This window comes from Xenopus laevis, chromosome 9_10S (genome assembly GCF_017654675.1).
Source record: "Xenopus laevis strain J_2021 chromosome 9_10S, Xenopus_laevis_v10.1, whole genome shotgun sequence".
Lineage (NCBI taxonomy): Eukaryota > Metazoa > Chordata > Amphibia > Anura > Pipidae > Xenopus > Xenopus laevis.
Genome location: NC_054388.1, coordinates 45,827,901 through 45,843,536, shown reverse-complemented (window position 1 = coordinate 45,843,536; position 15,636 = coordinate 45,827,901). Strand labels below are relative to the sequence as shown.

Below are 15,636 nucleotides of genomic sequence, written 5' to 3'. Positions count from 1 at the left end.
TGTCAGGCAAGGGCTGTATCTGTACTAGGTACATTCTTGTGCTGATGAGCGTTTCTTTCTGCATCTGCGGCCTCTGCAGAGAGTCAGAAGCAATGACTACCCCCTGGGCAATGACGCAATTGTTGCAATGCCAGCATCCCTCCAGCTTCAGGAATGGTAAGTTGCCTTTATTTACACACTTTTTAGTAAAGATGGTCTTTTTATTTCTTTTGGACAGTTTTTGCACACATATATACACACTGTCACACAACTTTTAGAAGTTTAAACGGGATGTTTTTAACTTATTCATTTTAACTGTTTGTTTTCCCCTAAAAACGAATTATTTTGGCACCATGACTATTGGAGCAGGTATTTTGACCTCTAATTACGCCATCAGATCACTTATTTTGTTGTTTCTTTGATTAGTACACTTTTTGTGATTTTATTTGAATGGCATACCTGCAATATTGTTCTTTATTTGTAGTTGGCACAGTTTTGCCATTTGGTACTCTTTTCCTTTGTTGGATTCATCTGAATTAGTAAATATATGGTTTTATGGGGGTCTTTGTACAGTTAGGGGGGTCCTGCGAGTCATAATACACAGTCAGGGGGCTTTGTTTGCAGCAGCTGAGTAAGTAGCCGAGACATTTCATATGTATTATTTTTATTTGAGGTCTGTACATGCCACATACTTTGGTATATATCTATGTATATTCAGACAATAATCCAGAAGCACACCAGAATCTTGTTTAATGAAATAAGTGCTTTATTTAGCCCATGTGTATCCGAAAAAAAGCAACGTTTCAGGCCCTTCTGGATCCTTTGTCAAGCCTAAGGCTTGACAAAGGGTCCAGAAGGGCCCGAAACGTTGCCTTCTTTTCGGCTTGACGAAGGGTCCAGAAGGGCCCGAAACGTTGCCTTCTTTTCGGATACACATGTTCTAAATAAAGCACCTATTTCTTTGAGCAAGATTCTGGTGTGCTTCTGGATTATTGTCTACATGTACCTTTGACCCTGGTCAAGGGAAGGGTCTTCCGGTTGAGCACCCAGCACTTTCAACAAGTGGATTACGAACAGGTAGAGCACCCCACCAGAGCCGGGCCAACCCGGCCAGGCGCCCTAGGCAACCTGGCGGGCCACAGCGCCGGCTCTGTGCGCGATTGAATGCGCATGCCCAAAACTTCGCGCCAGCGCGCATGCGCAGAAGAGAATTTATGCGCACGCCACCAGCGGCAGACGGGACCGGACACGGGGTAGGCAACAGAGCAGGTACGTGCCTGGCGCCCCCTCAGCTTTGCGCCCTAGGCACGTGCCTACTCTGCCTACCCCTAGTTCCGGCCCTGCACCCCACGATCGTGCAGTATATCTATGTAAATTGGTATTAAATTGTTCAGTAGACTTCCTTATAACACCATTCTGGCCCAGGAGGAGTTGGTTTTCCCTTCTGATGAGAATGTCCAGGAACAACTTCTGGATTCTGCCTCAGATCTCCTCACTTCTGACTCAGGGGGTCCTATGGTGCCAGAATCTGCAGCTACTTCAGATGACTGCTTGTAGACTGACAGGTCCATATTAGAGGCCCAGGGGTTGTCTACAGAGGTGGTTGACATCCTGATTCAATCAATGAAAAAATGTACAAATAGAGTTTACGCAAGAGTATTTTAGACTTGGTGTGTGAACCATGAGATGGGGAATGATTTATCCTCCACCAATACCCTTCTTACATTTCTCCAGGAGGGGTTTGACAAGGGTCTGGCAGTAAACACACTCGAAGTGCAGATTTCAGCCATGTCAGCTCTCTTTAATAAACCACTGTCTACGTTAGCCCTTATCAAGAGGTTTCTCCGGGCCATATCTAAGATTTGGCCAAGACAGCTCCAGCCTTTTCCTGCATGGGACTTATCTTTGTGTTAAAGGGTTTGTCCGGAAATCCTTTTGAACCTGGAAGGAATGTTCCCTGAAATGTCTTACTTTCAAGACTTTACTTCTTGAAGCTATTACAGCTAAGAGAATTGCAGAACTTTATCTGCTGCTGTATGAGGACATAAGGGAATGAGTCAATTTTATGCTTACTGAAATTTACTTTTCCCCTTAGTCCCTTTGGCAGCAAAATTCTTGCATTATGTGTGTGTACTTTTTATATGCATTGGTGAGGAGGGGGTGTTGACTCCTATTTATAGGTGGGGTTTAGTTAACTTTTGATTGGCCACTTGTCCTATCTAGCAGGGAGGGAGTTAAATCTCAGTGTTGCTGCCGAAGGGACTAAGGGAAAAAGTAAATTTTGGTAAGTATAAAATGTACTCAATATATTTGGTATTGGCACGTTCAGGAAACATGGGACTTTCAAATCAGTTATTTTAAAGCATCAAATAAATACTATGTGTTATATTGTTATTTTTTTTTTTTTTTAACATTTTGACATTTAGAAGTCTATATTTTATTACAGAATTGGAATTTTGGGAATATATTGAAAAGCTTAAGTTGTCCTTAAAAAAAAACCAAAAAAAAAAACCCCAATATATTTCCTGGGTAAACTGAAAGTCCCCCTAAGGAAAGGCCCCTAAAGAGAAACTGCACAAAATGTTCAAAAACTGTCTGGCAATGAAAGTTCACAACTGACGACTCGGCTGGCAGTGAAAGGGTTAATGACGATACTCTGGCCAAAGCTCTACCTTTTTCTAAGCAAAACCGCAGAAATTCAGGGTAGAAGTAATATTCCTAGTTGCTGTATTTATTTCCCATGCTTATGGCACATACAGACTTGGACAAGTCATTCAAGAACTATGTATTTTGTTGTCTTTTTTTTTTTTTTTGTACTTCCATCGTCTTGATAATGAGAACATGGAATGTAAAAAATTTTGGAGAAAAGAATTTAATGCTTAAGTCTGTTCCCCAGTAAGTGTGGTTGGCCTGGCTGATTACTACATGTAGCAAAAGGCTGGCACAACTGAAGATCATTTTCCCAGATGCAGATGGTTTTCAAGGGCACAAGGCCCGGCTGCTGGTAGAATCCATAAACAAGGAACCATCTCTGGCTCTATACTGTCCTCAGCTGGGAGCGTGTGGGTACTGCTTGGTTCCTGTTTTCTTTAATTATCACAGACCCATTTCCATGCTTCAGCACACACTCTTCCAACGCTTGCAGCACAGTCTGCAGCCTCCTGTCCAGAGCTAATAAGTGTGGTTCTGTTAGGATGTTCTGTAGTCGGTCTCGGCTCAGAGACTCCCTCATTACATCACACAGCCTGTACTCGGGCGTGGAGAGAAGTCTGAGCCGTAACCACGTGTCTTCCTTCACCCTGGGGCAATAGCAAGATATTCTAGTAAGTGGTACTGACCCAAACTATCCTACTCTGCCTCACACACAGTTATAAATAAGCAGTCAGTTTTCCTTGGTTAATGTAGAAAGGATAATATAAAACATAATCTGACTGGTTACTGCATGGGACCAATCTATATATGCCTCAAGCGTCAGGTGGCCATGCATTGTTAAAAAAAGACAGGTTGGACAAATTTAAAGGACAGCATCAAAAATGTAAGTATTTTCAAGCAATGAATTTAGTGTTGCCCTGTACTAGTAAAACTGGGGCGTTTGCTTCAGAAACCCTACTATAGGTTATGTAAACAAGCTACTGTGTTGCCATGGGGGCAGCCATTTAAGCACAGGATACACAATGGATAACAGATAAGCACTGCTGAACCCAGTTTATACTGCAGAGCTTATCTGTTATCCTCTGTGTATCCTGTGCTTTTTCTTCTTTTTCAGCTTTGAATGGCAGCCCCCATGGCTAGATTATGTTTAGATAAACTATAGTAGAGTTTCTGAAGCAGGAAAACAGAACATTCTATTTTAATTACTCTAAAACTTAAATTTTTTGGTGTTACGTTTCCTTTAAAGGCAGACACACATGTGGAGATTTGGGGAGATTAGTTGCCCGGGACAAATCGCCTCTTCTTCGGGCAACTAATCTCCCTGAACTGCCTTCCCGACGGCTTCGTTTTCCGAAGTCGCCCGAAGTTTCCGGGGAACTTTGGAAAATGAAGCGCTCTGAGTGCCATCCCACTGGCCATTTCGATTCTAGCCGGCGGGAAGGCAGTTTGGGGGGATTAGTCGCCTGAAGAAGAGGCGATTTGTCGGCGGGCAACTAATTTCCCTGAACTGCTTTCCCGACGGCTAGAATGTAAATGGCACTCGGATCACTTTGTGTTCCGAAGTCGCCCGAAGTTTCGGGGAACTTTGGAAAATGAAGCGCTCCGAGTGCCATCCCACTGGTGATTTCGATTCTAGACGGCGGGAAGGCAGTTTGGGGAGATTAGTCGCCCGAAGAAGAGGCGATTTGTCGCCGGGCGACGAATTTCCCCGAATCTCCACATGTGTCTCTGCCCTAAGAGACCAGAGGATATAGAAAAAGGAAGGAGAGGCAGCTATGGCTTTACATGGGGGCAGGTGGGGTAGAATGAGTAGAAGATGATTGATCTTTGCAATTATTTTGATACACAAGTTGACACTATATAAAGAAGAGATGAGAGTGGGGGTTAAGCAGATGGGTGCATGGCAGGCAAGGGGAATGCTTGGAGGTGTGTCAGTAGCTAATGCTGATAGCTGCAAGTATAGGGCTATAGGAAGTAGTGAAAGGATTAATAGTAATGGTTGCTTACAGGGATGATACAGGGATAGGCAGTTAAATAATTTCTACCTACAGTGGTCATCCTTTCCATAAATCTACTAACCTTTGACCAGACATTATTTTGAAATGAGTCCCAACTGAAAAGGCCACTTACAGGCAGCACTGGTACACAGGGGCCAAGATCAATATTTCATCGTGAGAATGGCGTCCAAACCTGTGGCACCAACAGAGACAACATTTATATAATTGTGGGGGTGTGTTTAGGTCAAAGATACAACATGGCACCATTGCTACTAGAAATTTACAGGTGCAAGATAAACAAAACAGCTGCATTATTTCCATACCTCCCAACATTTTGGAAGTAAAAAGAGGGCCAAAAAATTATTTCCCGCACGTAGCGCAGCAATTTTTTTGACCACACCCCTTTCTGTGGCCACACCCCCTAATTACCATGTTCGTTTTCCAAAATTTGGCAGGTTATGAAAGTTTGAAAATATTTCTCCTTATCTAAACTGTGTTTTTGTGTCTCAAAATTGTTACAAAGTATCTTATTTGCACCTGTTAGCTGTTCTGGGCTCTCTGCTAAAAGCCAATTAAGTGAGAAACTTTGTTTCTTTTTCTGGCTGTTCAGTGCAGAGAAAAGAGGGACTTTCCAGTACAAATGAGGTACTGCGGGTTGAGCTGTCAAAAGAAATACATACCTCCCAACTGTCCCTTTTTCGGAGGGACAGTTGGGAGGTATGTATTTCTATTGTGATGGTACCTGTCCTTTAACGTGAAGACTTGTTCTATAGCGTGTGTCCTTGGAGTTACCAGCCTGCATTCATTTGCCACAGGCAGAGCTGAGGGAATCCTAGAATAGCCCTCAAATGCTTATTTTCCCATTTACTGAGCTATAAACAGAAACTAAACAAAAGCAGTTTTTGGACTGCAGAACCAGTAGGTGAGGGAGAAAATACAAGCTGCCAATTGCATTACCCTCTGGCGTTATCAAGGTGGAGCAAGAAACCGTCCTCTCCGAATTTGGTGAATACTTCATAATGGTGGCGGTCCATATTTCCTAGAGTGTATTGTACAGGACAGTTAATAGTGTTGCATTATGGGATATTAGCTAATCTGATGATATGAGCAACTGGTTACCAATTAGGAAGTCAAATATGGCCAGATCCATTATGTTCAGAAGCCTCTTCATATTGGTGTAAGGCTCAGTCTGCTTAACCTGATCACAGTAAGAAGGATTCCCTTCCCATCTGTCAAACAGAGAACACTGTATTATGTATTGTAGCAGGATTACTGGGAACGTCATTAAAAAGAGGGTATAACCCTCCCAGAATCCTCTATGAAGCAGCAATGAGGGCTGTGAAAATAAAGGATTGCTCAGTGTGGAGCCTGAAAGGGGAGTTACTGGAGTGGTTCTGGGAAATGAGAAAAATAGGAACACTAAACTTTAATTCTAGATCAATGGTAAAAAAAAAATTGAATTTAAGAAATTAAAGCAATTGAAAAAATCTTTAATTCTGGTGCATTCTGGAAAAATGTGTTTGGAAGGTGAACAACCCCTTTAATTGTTGTTGTACTTAAATGAGCAGCTTTTCCTGTCCCATGTAGGGAGGCTGAAGTTCAGGAACCCATGTCTGGATATTGACATATGTAGGGTAAAATCCATTGTTATGGTTAATTCTCTGGAAGCAAAGAAGCCCAGTGAGAGGAAAATTTTGCAAAAGAAAGTCAAGGCCAAGGAAAGTGCAAAGTTTGCCTGTCTCAGCTGAGAGCAGTTCTGCCATTACTGCCAGTGAATCTGGTCAGGACACTGAGGAAGGAACCGGCAGCTCTGCAATCTGCTTGGCCAATGTTTCATCTATGGAGGCAGCCATTATGGAGGAGAAGCATGTCTGAGCATGGGGAGGACTGCAATGGAGGACAGGTCAGCAGCAAACCAGCAGTGGATGCATATGAGCCAGAAGCCAGTCCCAGTACAGAAAAGGCATTGTACCAATATGGCTGCTGGAAATGCTGGGAGGGCCAGCAGAGCTGAAGGAGGACTGTAAACTATTGGAAGAATCTATTGCAAACCCTGAGAGGCAATGAAGTTGCTGTACCTTAGGAAAAGGTAAAATAGTATTTCTTTTGGGTTCCAGAATGCTAGAGACTTAAACTGAATGTCTCTTTTGTGCCCAAGGGTAACAAAGAGACTCTTCAGTCCCTTTAATGCAGCAGGAGGGGAAAGTGCATTGGTCTCTGACAAAATCATTAAGAATCAATCTATCTCACCAGAGCAATTATGGTCTGGCTAAGGAGAAGTTTTGGATGGCGGGTAAAAGGCACAAATCAGGCTGGAGGTGCAGAATAATGTCCTTTAAACATCTCCCTAACTCTTTTTGTCATAGGGAAGCAGAGAAATGGCTGCTTCTACTCTGGGCAGCCTTTCCAGTGTTTCAGGTGCAGGTTGAAACATCACCTGGCAGGCGACTGCGAGAATAAACTATGGGCACTGTGTGGGGCCCAGAGGCACTTCAGGAAATAGTGCATGAAGATCCAATGCGGACTGTGGGGCATATTGGGCCACATACTCGGTTAGTGCCCAAGGGTAACAAAGAGACTCTTTCAGCCAGGGAGGAATCATGTAATGGAGCAGGAAAGGGGGGAGGAGGAAGCAGCAATGGAATCCGGTAATGATGCAAAAGAAGTAAGAGAGAGGAAAGGGGACAGTGAGGAGGTGGAGGCAGGGACAGGCCTGGATTTGTGGAAAGGCCACCAAGGCCCGGGCCTAGGGTGGCAAAATTTTAGGGAGCGGAATGCTGCCCAACCACACCCACAAAATACAAAAGAAAAGGATGAGGAAAGGGAGAAAAAGATGTAAGACCAGAAGCAACAAGAAGCTAAAGGGGGATGATGGAAAGTTATATTATGAATCAGCAACCCCAGGAAAGGGCAATAACTGAAGATTGGGGCAAGAAATAAAAGAGTTCCCAAAGAGAAGAAACACGGAGAGGTAGGGGGGATAAACTTGTTTTCCTGGAGGAAGATAGAGGTTTCCAGGAAACTAAAGGGAAACTAGTGAAAAGATTCAGTGGGAACAGGGGAAGAAGTCAGGCCAGAACCCTTAAAGCCTTAAAAGCTTAAAGTCTTGATGTTCAACCACTCCTCATTCTGTGTAACTAGGCAGAATTAATGGTAAAAGTCACACACAAAGCCATGTCCTCAACTGTACGGAGTATAAATATCAGTAGTCTTGCATTTTGTCACTTGCTAAAAAGGTAGCTGACCCTTTTTTGGACCTGCCAGTACAAAACCACATGCAACTTACTCTTCCTTCCCAGCAAAGGTGTAAGATCTTATCCAGGGATTGGGTACAGAAAGCCGGGGTGTATGGCTAAGTGATGGCAAGTAGGCAGAAAGTGACCCCTCAAGCAGGTGGGGGTTGCCGCATACAGCGTACTCAGTCTTACACCAATATGGGCACTTGGCAAAGAAACACACATTGTTAGCTGTTGAGACACAAGAAAGAGATTATTGCAAAACTGTGCCTAGTGGCTTACACGTAATATTGTGGTATATAAGTAAACATGTCTCACGGCTGTAACAAGCACAGGTGCAGGCTGCAGTAAGTGCTGGTTCCTAATCAGCCCTACTCTTAGGTAACAATGATGAAGGAATGTCATATGTGTATAATGTAAGACTGTTAAATCCACAGTTGAAGGTTACGTGGCCCCTATCAGTGCAAGAGCACAGATCCCTCATCTGTTTGAAGTCAGCTAAAAACATAAAATATGTTACCTAGTATCAGGTGCTTCTGAGCCTCTGAGGTGCAAGAGAGGGTAGGTGTCTTAAAGGAAAACTATACCCCCAAAATTAACATTTAAGCAACAGATAGTTTACATCATATTAAGTGGCATATTAAAGAATCTTACCAAACTGGTCTATATATTTGAGTATATATTGCCCTTTTACATCTCTTGCCTTGAGCCACCATTTTGTGATGGTCTGTGTACTGCCTCATAGATCACCTGACCAGAAATACTACAACTCTCACTGTAACAGGAAGAAGTGTTGAAGCAAAAGACAGAACTCTACATGTGATGTATGGTTTGTTGGTTTGTTTGTATTCACATTGAACCGTAAGGGGTCGGCACTTATTTTTTAAAATGGCAATTTTCTATTTATGATTACCCAATGCCACATACTACCAAAAAAGTATATTATTATGAAAATGGTTTATTTACATGAAGCAGGGTTTTACATAAGAGCGGTTTTATGCAATATCTTTTTTTTAAATACTGACATTGTTTGGGGGGTATAGTTTTCCTTTAACTGGTTCCACATTCAGATCACTCTGCTGTTTGACAAACAAATATTCATCCAACAAGGACTTAACAGCTCAAACAGGGCTGTTTGTATTTCCAAGATAAATTGATAACTCTGCCTGCACAAGGCATTTGGAAGCCTCAGCAGTAAATTAGATGTCAGATGCCATAAAAATATAAAGGAGTCTAGAGACAAAGGATCATGTTAACAGGCTGTGTTTGCAGCCATCCATACCTTACTCCTATCCTGTCTAGACTACAGACGCCGGCGAAAACTCTTAGGGCTCTTACTGACGAGCGGTTGAAGCTGCGCTCCGTTTTTCTGCGTTCAGCCGCAGTGGAGCGCAGGAATAGGCGCATAAAGCTTTTTTCAATGGGGCTGTACTCACACAGGCGTGTGTAGGCGCTGAACGCAGGAAAAATGCAGCATGCTGGGTCTCAACTTGCGTTCGGCGCCTACACGCGCCTGTGTGAGTACAGACCCATTGAAGAAAGCTTAATGCATCTATTCCTGTGCAGGGGAGCGCAGCTTCAACCGCTCATCAGTAAGAGTCTTACGGCAACTCGTGAGGCAACTTCGGGCGACTTCGGAAAACAAAGTGCTGCGTGTGCATTGCTGCAGGCCGGTGGAGGGCAGGGGGAAGGCAGTTCGGGGAGATTGTCGCCCAAAGAAGAGGAGATTTGTCACTGGGGCAACTAATCTCCCGAATCTGCTTGTGTGGCTAGACCCTTATAGGTAGAGGCAGCAGGAAGTAAACAGTGATTCTCGATATCAGATGCAAGGCTACAGTATGGGAATCACTGGGACAGAGTAAGAAACTGCTATACTTTATATACTATTTAATTATGTAATAAGACAGAAATTGTTAAAAAGTGCCCAACTGCAGCTGTACCTGGTGAAACAAAGAACACCCATTCCAGGTCCTCATTTGTTGTTACTTCCAGAATCTCACTGGTTAAGTTCACAAGTCGACCAGCCACTGGTGGAACACGCCGGAAATCAAGAATCCTGAGTTATAGAAGGGAAGTGAGAGAAAATAAGAAATAACGTCTACAGTACATGATACTCAATAGTTCCTTATATAACTCAGCCTGCAGTCTTATGCCTTTATATGGCCATAGAACCCCTCCATGACTTCTGGTATCCTTATAATTTACAGTAGGGTTACATTACCGCTTATAGTACATGGGATACCTTGTGCATAACACACACATACCTGCAGATCACATAACCCAACCCTGTAGGACTCACCTGTCCAAATGGAAAGCCGCAATCTCTGCATTGTGTCGCTGATAATCCACAAAATAAAAAAAGTTCTCTGGGGTTTCCTCTTCTCGTCTCTGCCTTAAGGAAAAAATGTATGTCAGACATAATGGGACAGAGAGTCTTCTAATTTGAACTGAATTTGGGAAAAATTCAAGGATTATTAACATTAAACAATGTTTTATTATAATATCAAGTGTTATATTTAGTATGGATTATAACATCTATTTTTGTTATTGATATTTTCAAATTTGCCTAAAATGTATTCATTATTTGTATGGACCTCCAGCTGTAGTTAAATTACAACTCCCAGCATTCCACCACAGCAACAACAGCTTGAAAGGGCGGAATACTTGTAATATGTAATATCATTTCTCCCCCAAATACCTAACAGCTCTGCTGGGAAACTGCTTAAGCAACAATATCGTTAACATTTCCACTTGGAATATACTAGGCCTCGCAGAATGCCAAACAGGGTAGCACTGGCCAATATCCTACCTCATTGGCTTTAACATGGCTTTCCCGAAGTCCTGGAACTGTAGAATCACTTTCAGGTGTGTTCCGCTCGGCTTCACAACTACAAAGTAGAATCAACATCCAATATTATCAATGATCGAACAGGCAGCAAATCCTGTACATTGTATTAAATGTTCCTGGCACTGGCATCCAAACAAAATCTTAGATGTGTTACTCTAATGTCAGTCAGGTCAGCAACAGAGGGTTAATGAGTTATTCTGAGGGGGGATGGAGATATCACAATCAGCATAGGAAGGGTTTCTTGGCAGTCAGGTTATAGGATTCAGTACAAGAGAATGGAAATGGGGAATTTGTTGATGGGAAGGAGGGAATAGAAACGTAGGGTATAACAAAATAGTATCCTACAGTAGAACTGATCAGAATAGAATCTTACAAAATCCAGTCATGGAATAACTTGTGTATCTAATATAGTCTGTTGTGAGTTGTGCACACATTTTCAGGAGTGCACTTACCTTGGCTGCAGTCACACTCTCCATTTAACACCTTCTCATCTGGGCAGAGATCTGCCAATAGAGGAGATGAAACTTCATATAAAAAATAATTGGCCCTCTCTTTTACTGGTTCTTGACTGTTCATCAAAAAAAACTACCTGGTTGCACTCAGTCCTGCCTGCTATAGAGCTAAAGTACAGATACACAACTCACACAGAAACAGGCCCCCTATAAAAGCGAAGAGCAACTGCAAACTGCCTGTGGCATATTTGAAAAATATATTAACTTCCCCTTGAAAAGAGGCACCTACCCCTTCAGGTCCCCAATTAGTGAGAGAAAGAAAACTTGCTGCTTACATACATACCACCTGTTGACACAGGTAACACACCAACATGGTGCGCTGGCACTCTATGCGGTTTCCCACAATGATACGCCAGGCTTCACAGGCATCTTGTTTGCATACAATTGGCAGCTTGCACACAGATGCCGGCCTGGTAGTCTGCCAAGGTCTGTGCCCCTTCTGTGGCACATGCATACTACTCAGCTGTGTTGGGGAAGGGCATCAGGCTGGCAGCCAAACAAGGCAGGTCATTTATCACAGTTTTTTGTCAGACCACAGGGAATGCTGGTTAATGGTTAAAGAGGGTAGTTCACCTTGAAATGATCTGGCAGTAGAAAACAAGCCAACTTGCTGCTGGGCTCTTACACACGGGCGGTTTTTCCTACGCTCCCCTGCGTTGGACTTTCTTCTGTTCAGGCGCAGGGGAGCGCAAGAGTAGTCACACTCAATTATTGTGAAGGGGGCTGTACTCACACAGACGCATGTAATCGGCAAACGCAGGTGGGATGCAGCATGTTGCATTTCACCTGCGTTTGGCGCATACATACGTCTGTGTGAGTACAGCCCCCTTCACAATAATTGAGTGCGACTACTCTTGCGCTCCCAGGAAAACCCACCCGTGTGTATGAGCCCTAAAGCAGTTGGGAAGGCAGGGGCCTGAATATAAGCTAAAGGCCCCCCTACAGGGGCCGATAAAAGCTGCAGACAGACCGAGACAGCTTATTGCCCTGTGTGTGGGGCCATCTGAAGGGTGTCTCCGATAGATATATGGCCGAAAGCCAGTCAGATGACGATCGTGCTGGGTAAAAAATCCCCTCAGATGGCGGCCGCATCTGTTTTTTGATGCGGTCCCGCAATCCGACCACCCGCATTGCCTCCATGTTGATCCAATCGTTGTGTCCTTGGGCCCATGATCGGATCAGCCCAATATCGCCCACCTCAATGTGGGCATATTGGGGAGAGATCAGCTCGTTTGGCAATTATTATTATTATTAACATGTATTTATATAGCGCCAACATATTGCGTAGCACTGTAAAGTAAATGTGATTATACAACTAAATCACATGAATTACATACATAGAACATATGGAGTAACAAACATCATAATCAATACAGGTACAAAAAGGTGAGGAAGGCCCTATGCATAGGCATACAGTCTAAAGGGAAGGGAGTAATACACAAGGTGTGGGAGTGGGCAAGATCGAATTAAGTGGGTGAGAAATGTGGTATTGTATGTGGTGTTGCATTTGGTAGTTAAGCAGAGTGAGGGTAGGCTTCTCGAAAGAAGTGCGTTTTAAGAGATTTCTTGAAAGCAGAAAGGTTGGGAGAAAGTCGGACAGACCGTGGGAGAGAGTTCCAGAGGAGGGGTGCAGCCCTTGCAAAGTCTTGAATGCAAGCATGTGAGGAGGTAATGAGAGAAGAGTTGAGTAGCAGGTCAGTAGAGGAGCGAAGTAAGCGATTGGGAGTATATAGAGATGAGTTCAGAGATGTAGGGTGGGGCAGAGTTATGAAGTGCTTTGAAAGTCAGTGTCATTAATTTGAATTTGATTCTGAAAGGTAACGGAAGCCAGTGCAGGGATTGACAGAATGGCGAGGCAGAGGAGGAGCGGTTGCTGAGGTGTATGAGCCTCGCAGCAGTGTTCATTATGGACTGGAGAGGTGACAGTCTCTGGAGGGGGAGGCCAATTAAAAGAGAGTTACAGTAGTCTAGACGTGATATGATGAGAGAGTGAATTCCGGGATGTTACTGGTGTTAGTTGGAGGAAAGAGAACCATTTCAGTTTTAGAGAGGTTTAATTTAAGGTAGCGTTGCGACATCCAGGTAGAGATAGCGGACAGGCAGGAGGAGACGCGAGCTAGGAGTTCTGGGTTGAGATCAGGAGATGAGCGATAGATCTGAGTATCGTCAGCATAGAGGTGGTAGTGGAAACCATATGAATTTATTTATTTGCCGAGGGAGGAAGTATAGAGGGAGAATAGTAATGTAATATTGCCAAACAAGCAGATCTCCTTATGTATGGCCACCTTAAGTCACACAAATAAGGAAAATAATAAAACTGAAGCTTCAGAATCAATGTTTAGGCTAATAGGCTGAGAACAAAAAACAAGCAGACGGTAAACTGAAAAGTTGCCCAGACTAGGTTCATCTATCATATTTTATTAGTTTTACCCTTTTGGATTGTGTGCATTTGATGCCTCGTAATTTCCATTTTGAACTTTATTAATCAAATCTAAATCTGGGAAAGGGAAAACAAACCCTAAAGGAAATACACGCTAATTTAATTGATATTAAAGTATAAGGTTGTTGTGAAGAAACCCAGAAACAGTGTCGGTGTATAATTAGATTAAACAACGACATCCTCGCGTGGATTGGATTTTGTGGGATGCCCTTTGAGTGTTTACATAAACAATGCTAAATTTAATCTGGGCTTTTCTTGCCCTTTAAGTGCCTGAAGACTTGTCTTTGGACCTTCCATGTGTGAATGAGTTAAATCCTTCTCAGTTAGGGGCAGAGCTGTAATTACCCCACGTGTTCCTGACACACCTGTTCAGACAGAACAAAATTACACGTCTGGTTCCTGCGCTTTGTTTCCATCTCACTGTGGTTTCTTCACTCCCTTGTCTGGAATTGGCACATGGGCCAGTCTCTACCAGGGAAGGAATATCTGGGTGTCTTGTTATCTTACCCAAGCCACATTATCCCTGCATAACATCCTTTATGTACTTACATCTGCATTCATCCTCGTCATCAGATGCCAGCAGCCTTGCACAATATTTGTATTTATTCCACACCCAGAACTATGACATCATAAAATGACTGCATATAGCACTACGTTTGCAACTGGATTGATTCAGAACTCTAGACTGTCTCAATATCCATCGTCAGATTCACACTAATATCTGTGCTAATACTCAAACTATCATATCATGCAGCATCTGTACAAAAGTCTAACAAAGTCTAATGTAATTTAACATCAGACTTCCATTCAATTCTGTATGAATCCCTCCTTTTGAATTAGGGCAACACTATAAATATTAAGCCAATAGCTGTTCTAATATTTAACCCTGAACTATGATGTCATTAAATAGCATCAAACAATACACCAATATCTGTACAGATTCCTAAGCCTGAAATATGACATCATCTGACTTCTCATTCATTTCTTCACTGTACTAATTATTTACAACCTTGTGCTACACCATTTCTAACCTCAGCACTATGACATCATCAAATATCATCATCAAACATGTGACTCTCGCCAATATCTGCACTATTGCGAGACTTTGAATTCCCCCAGGAATTGGATATAGGGAATCACCTAATAAGTTGATACTGGGCTCCTACTAATGAAGCCTCATTGCAACTCTGCACTTACCAGCACTAATAACAGTCATGTTTCCCAATCAATGATTCGCTCCACTGTTCTGCTTGACCGAGGGTACAAAGCATCTCGGCTGATCTCCAGGTGGAACTGCAACCAGGGGGCGCTGAGATCAAACACTGCCTCTGTCATTGGGGCAGAGCTGTTTTGAGCAGTATGGTGCGCCCGACGCTTCCTGCAAAACAGTGTTATAGGGTCACGGTGACCCAAACAAGCATAATAACATAAGAATATGATCTATTAGCTACACTCCTTGCTTATTGTTACCCTACCCTACTTAAGCCCAGGCTTAAACAATACAGGCTCATTTTCTCCCACATTAGAGGTTGAGAATTCATGTTCTTTCCATTTATGTTTGTTTTTTTCTTTACATTTTACTTTTTTAGCTATAGAAGGAATGTGCTTTAAAAAAAAAATGTGTTTTTGGTTACTTTATTGAAAATGTTTGCAAATAAACTATTAGTCCCACCCATCTGTTCCACTTGCTGCTAGCTGAATTGTCTGGCTGTGCAGGGAAGCCAGCAGCACTGTAGGATAGGAACCAATCAGAAACTAGGCTGACCTGATAGGGAACTGAATCCTCTCTTTGCTTGTGTGACTGCAGAGCTGTGATTGGCATTCCCCATCCTACTGTGCTTCTGGCAGGGACCGTTAGGACACACCCAATCCTCATTTGAAACAGGAACCAGTGAACATCTATGGGGAGCTCCAATAAAGGGGCCATCTTTATTTTAGCACGATGTGAAACCCTATGTTATACATGATTGCC

The 15,636-nt window shown here is 43.0% G+C and overlaps 1 protein-coding gene across 1 annotated transcript; it reads right to left on the bottom strand.

The window, feature by feature from the left end:
• Positions 1–963: 963 nt before the first annotated feature.
• fam20a.S (family with sequence similarity 20 member A S homeolog) lies at positions 964–15,183 on the bottom strand. The gene is given in 11 exon segments (XM_018237733.2): positions 964–3,278; positions 4,762–4,821; positions 5,586–5,667; positions 5,748–5,857; positions 7,915–8,095; positions 9,805–9,920; positions 10,164–10,256; positions 10,674–10,752; positions 11,165–11,215; positions 14,862–14,891; positions 14,894–15,183. Coding segments are annotated over 11 exon segments (1,170 nt in total). The 5' UTR covers positions 15,000–15,183; the 3' UTR covers positions 964–3,016.
• Between the last annotated feature and the right edge of the window lie 453 nt (positions 15,184–15,636).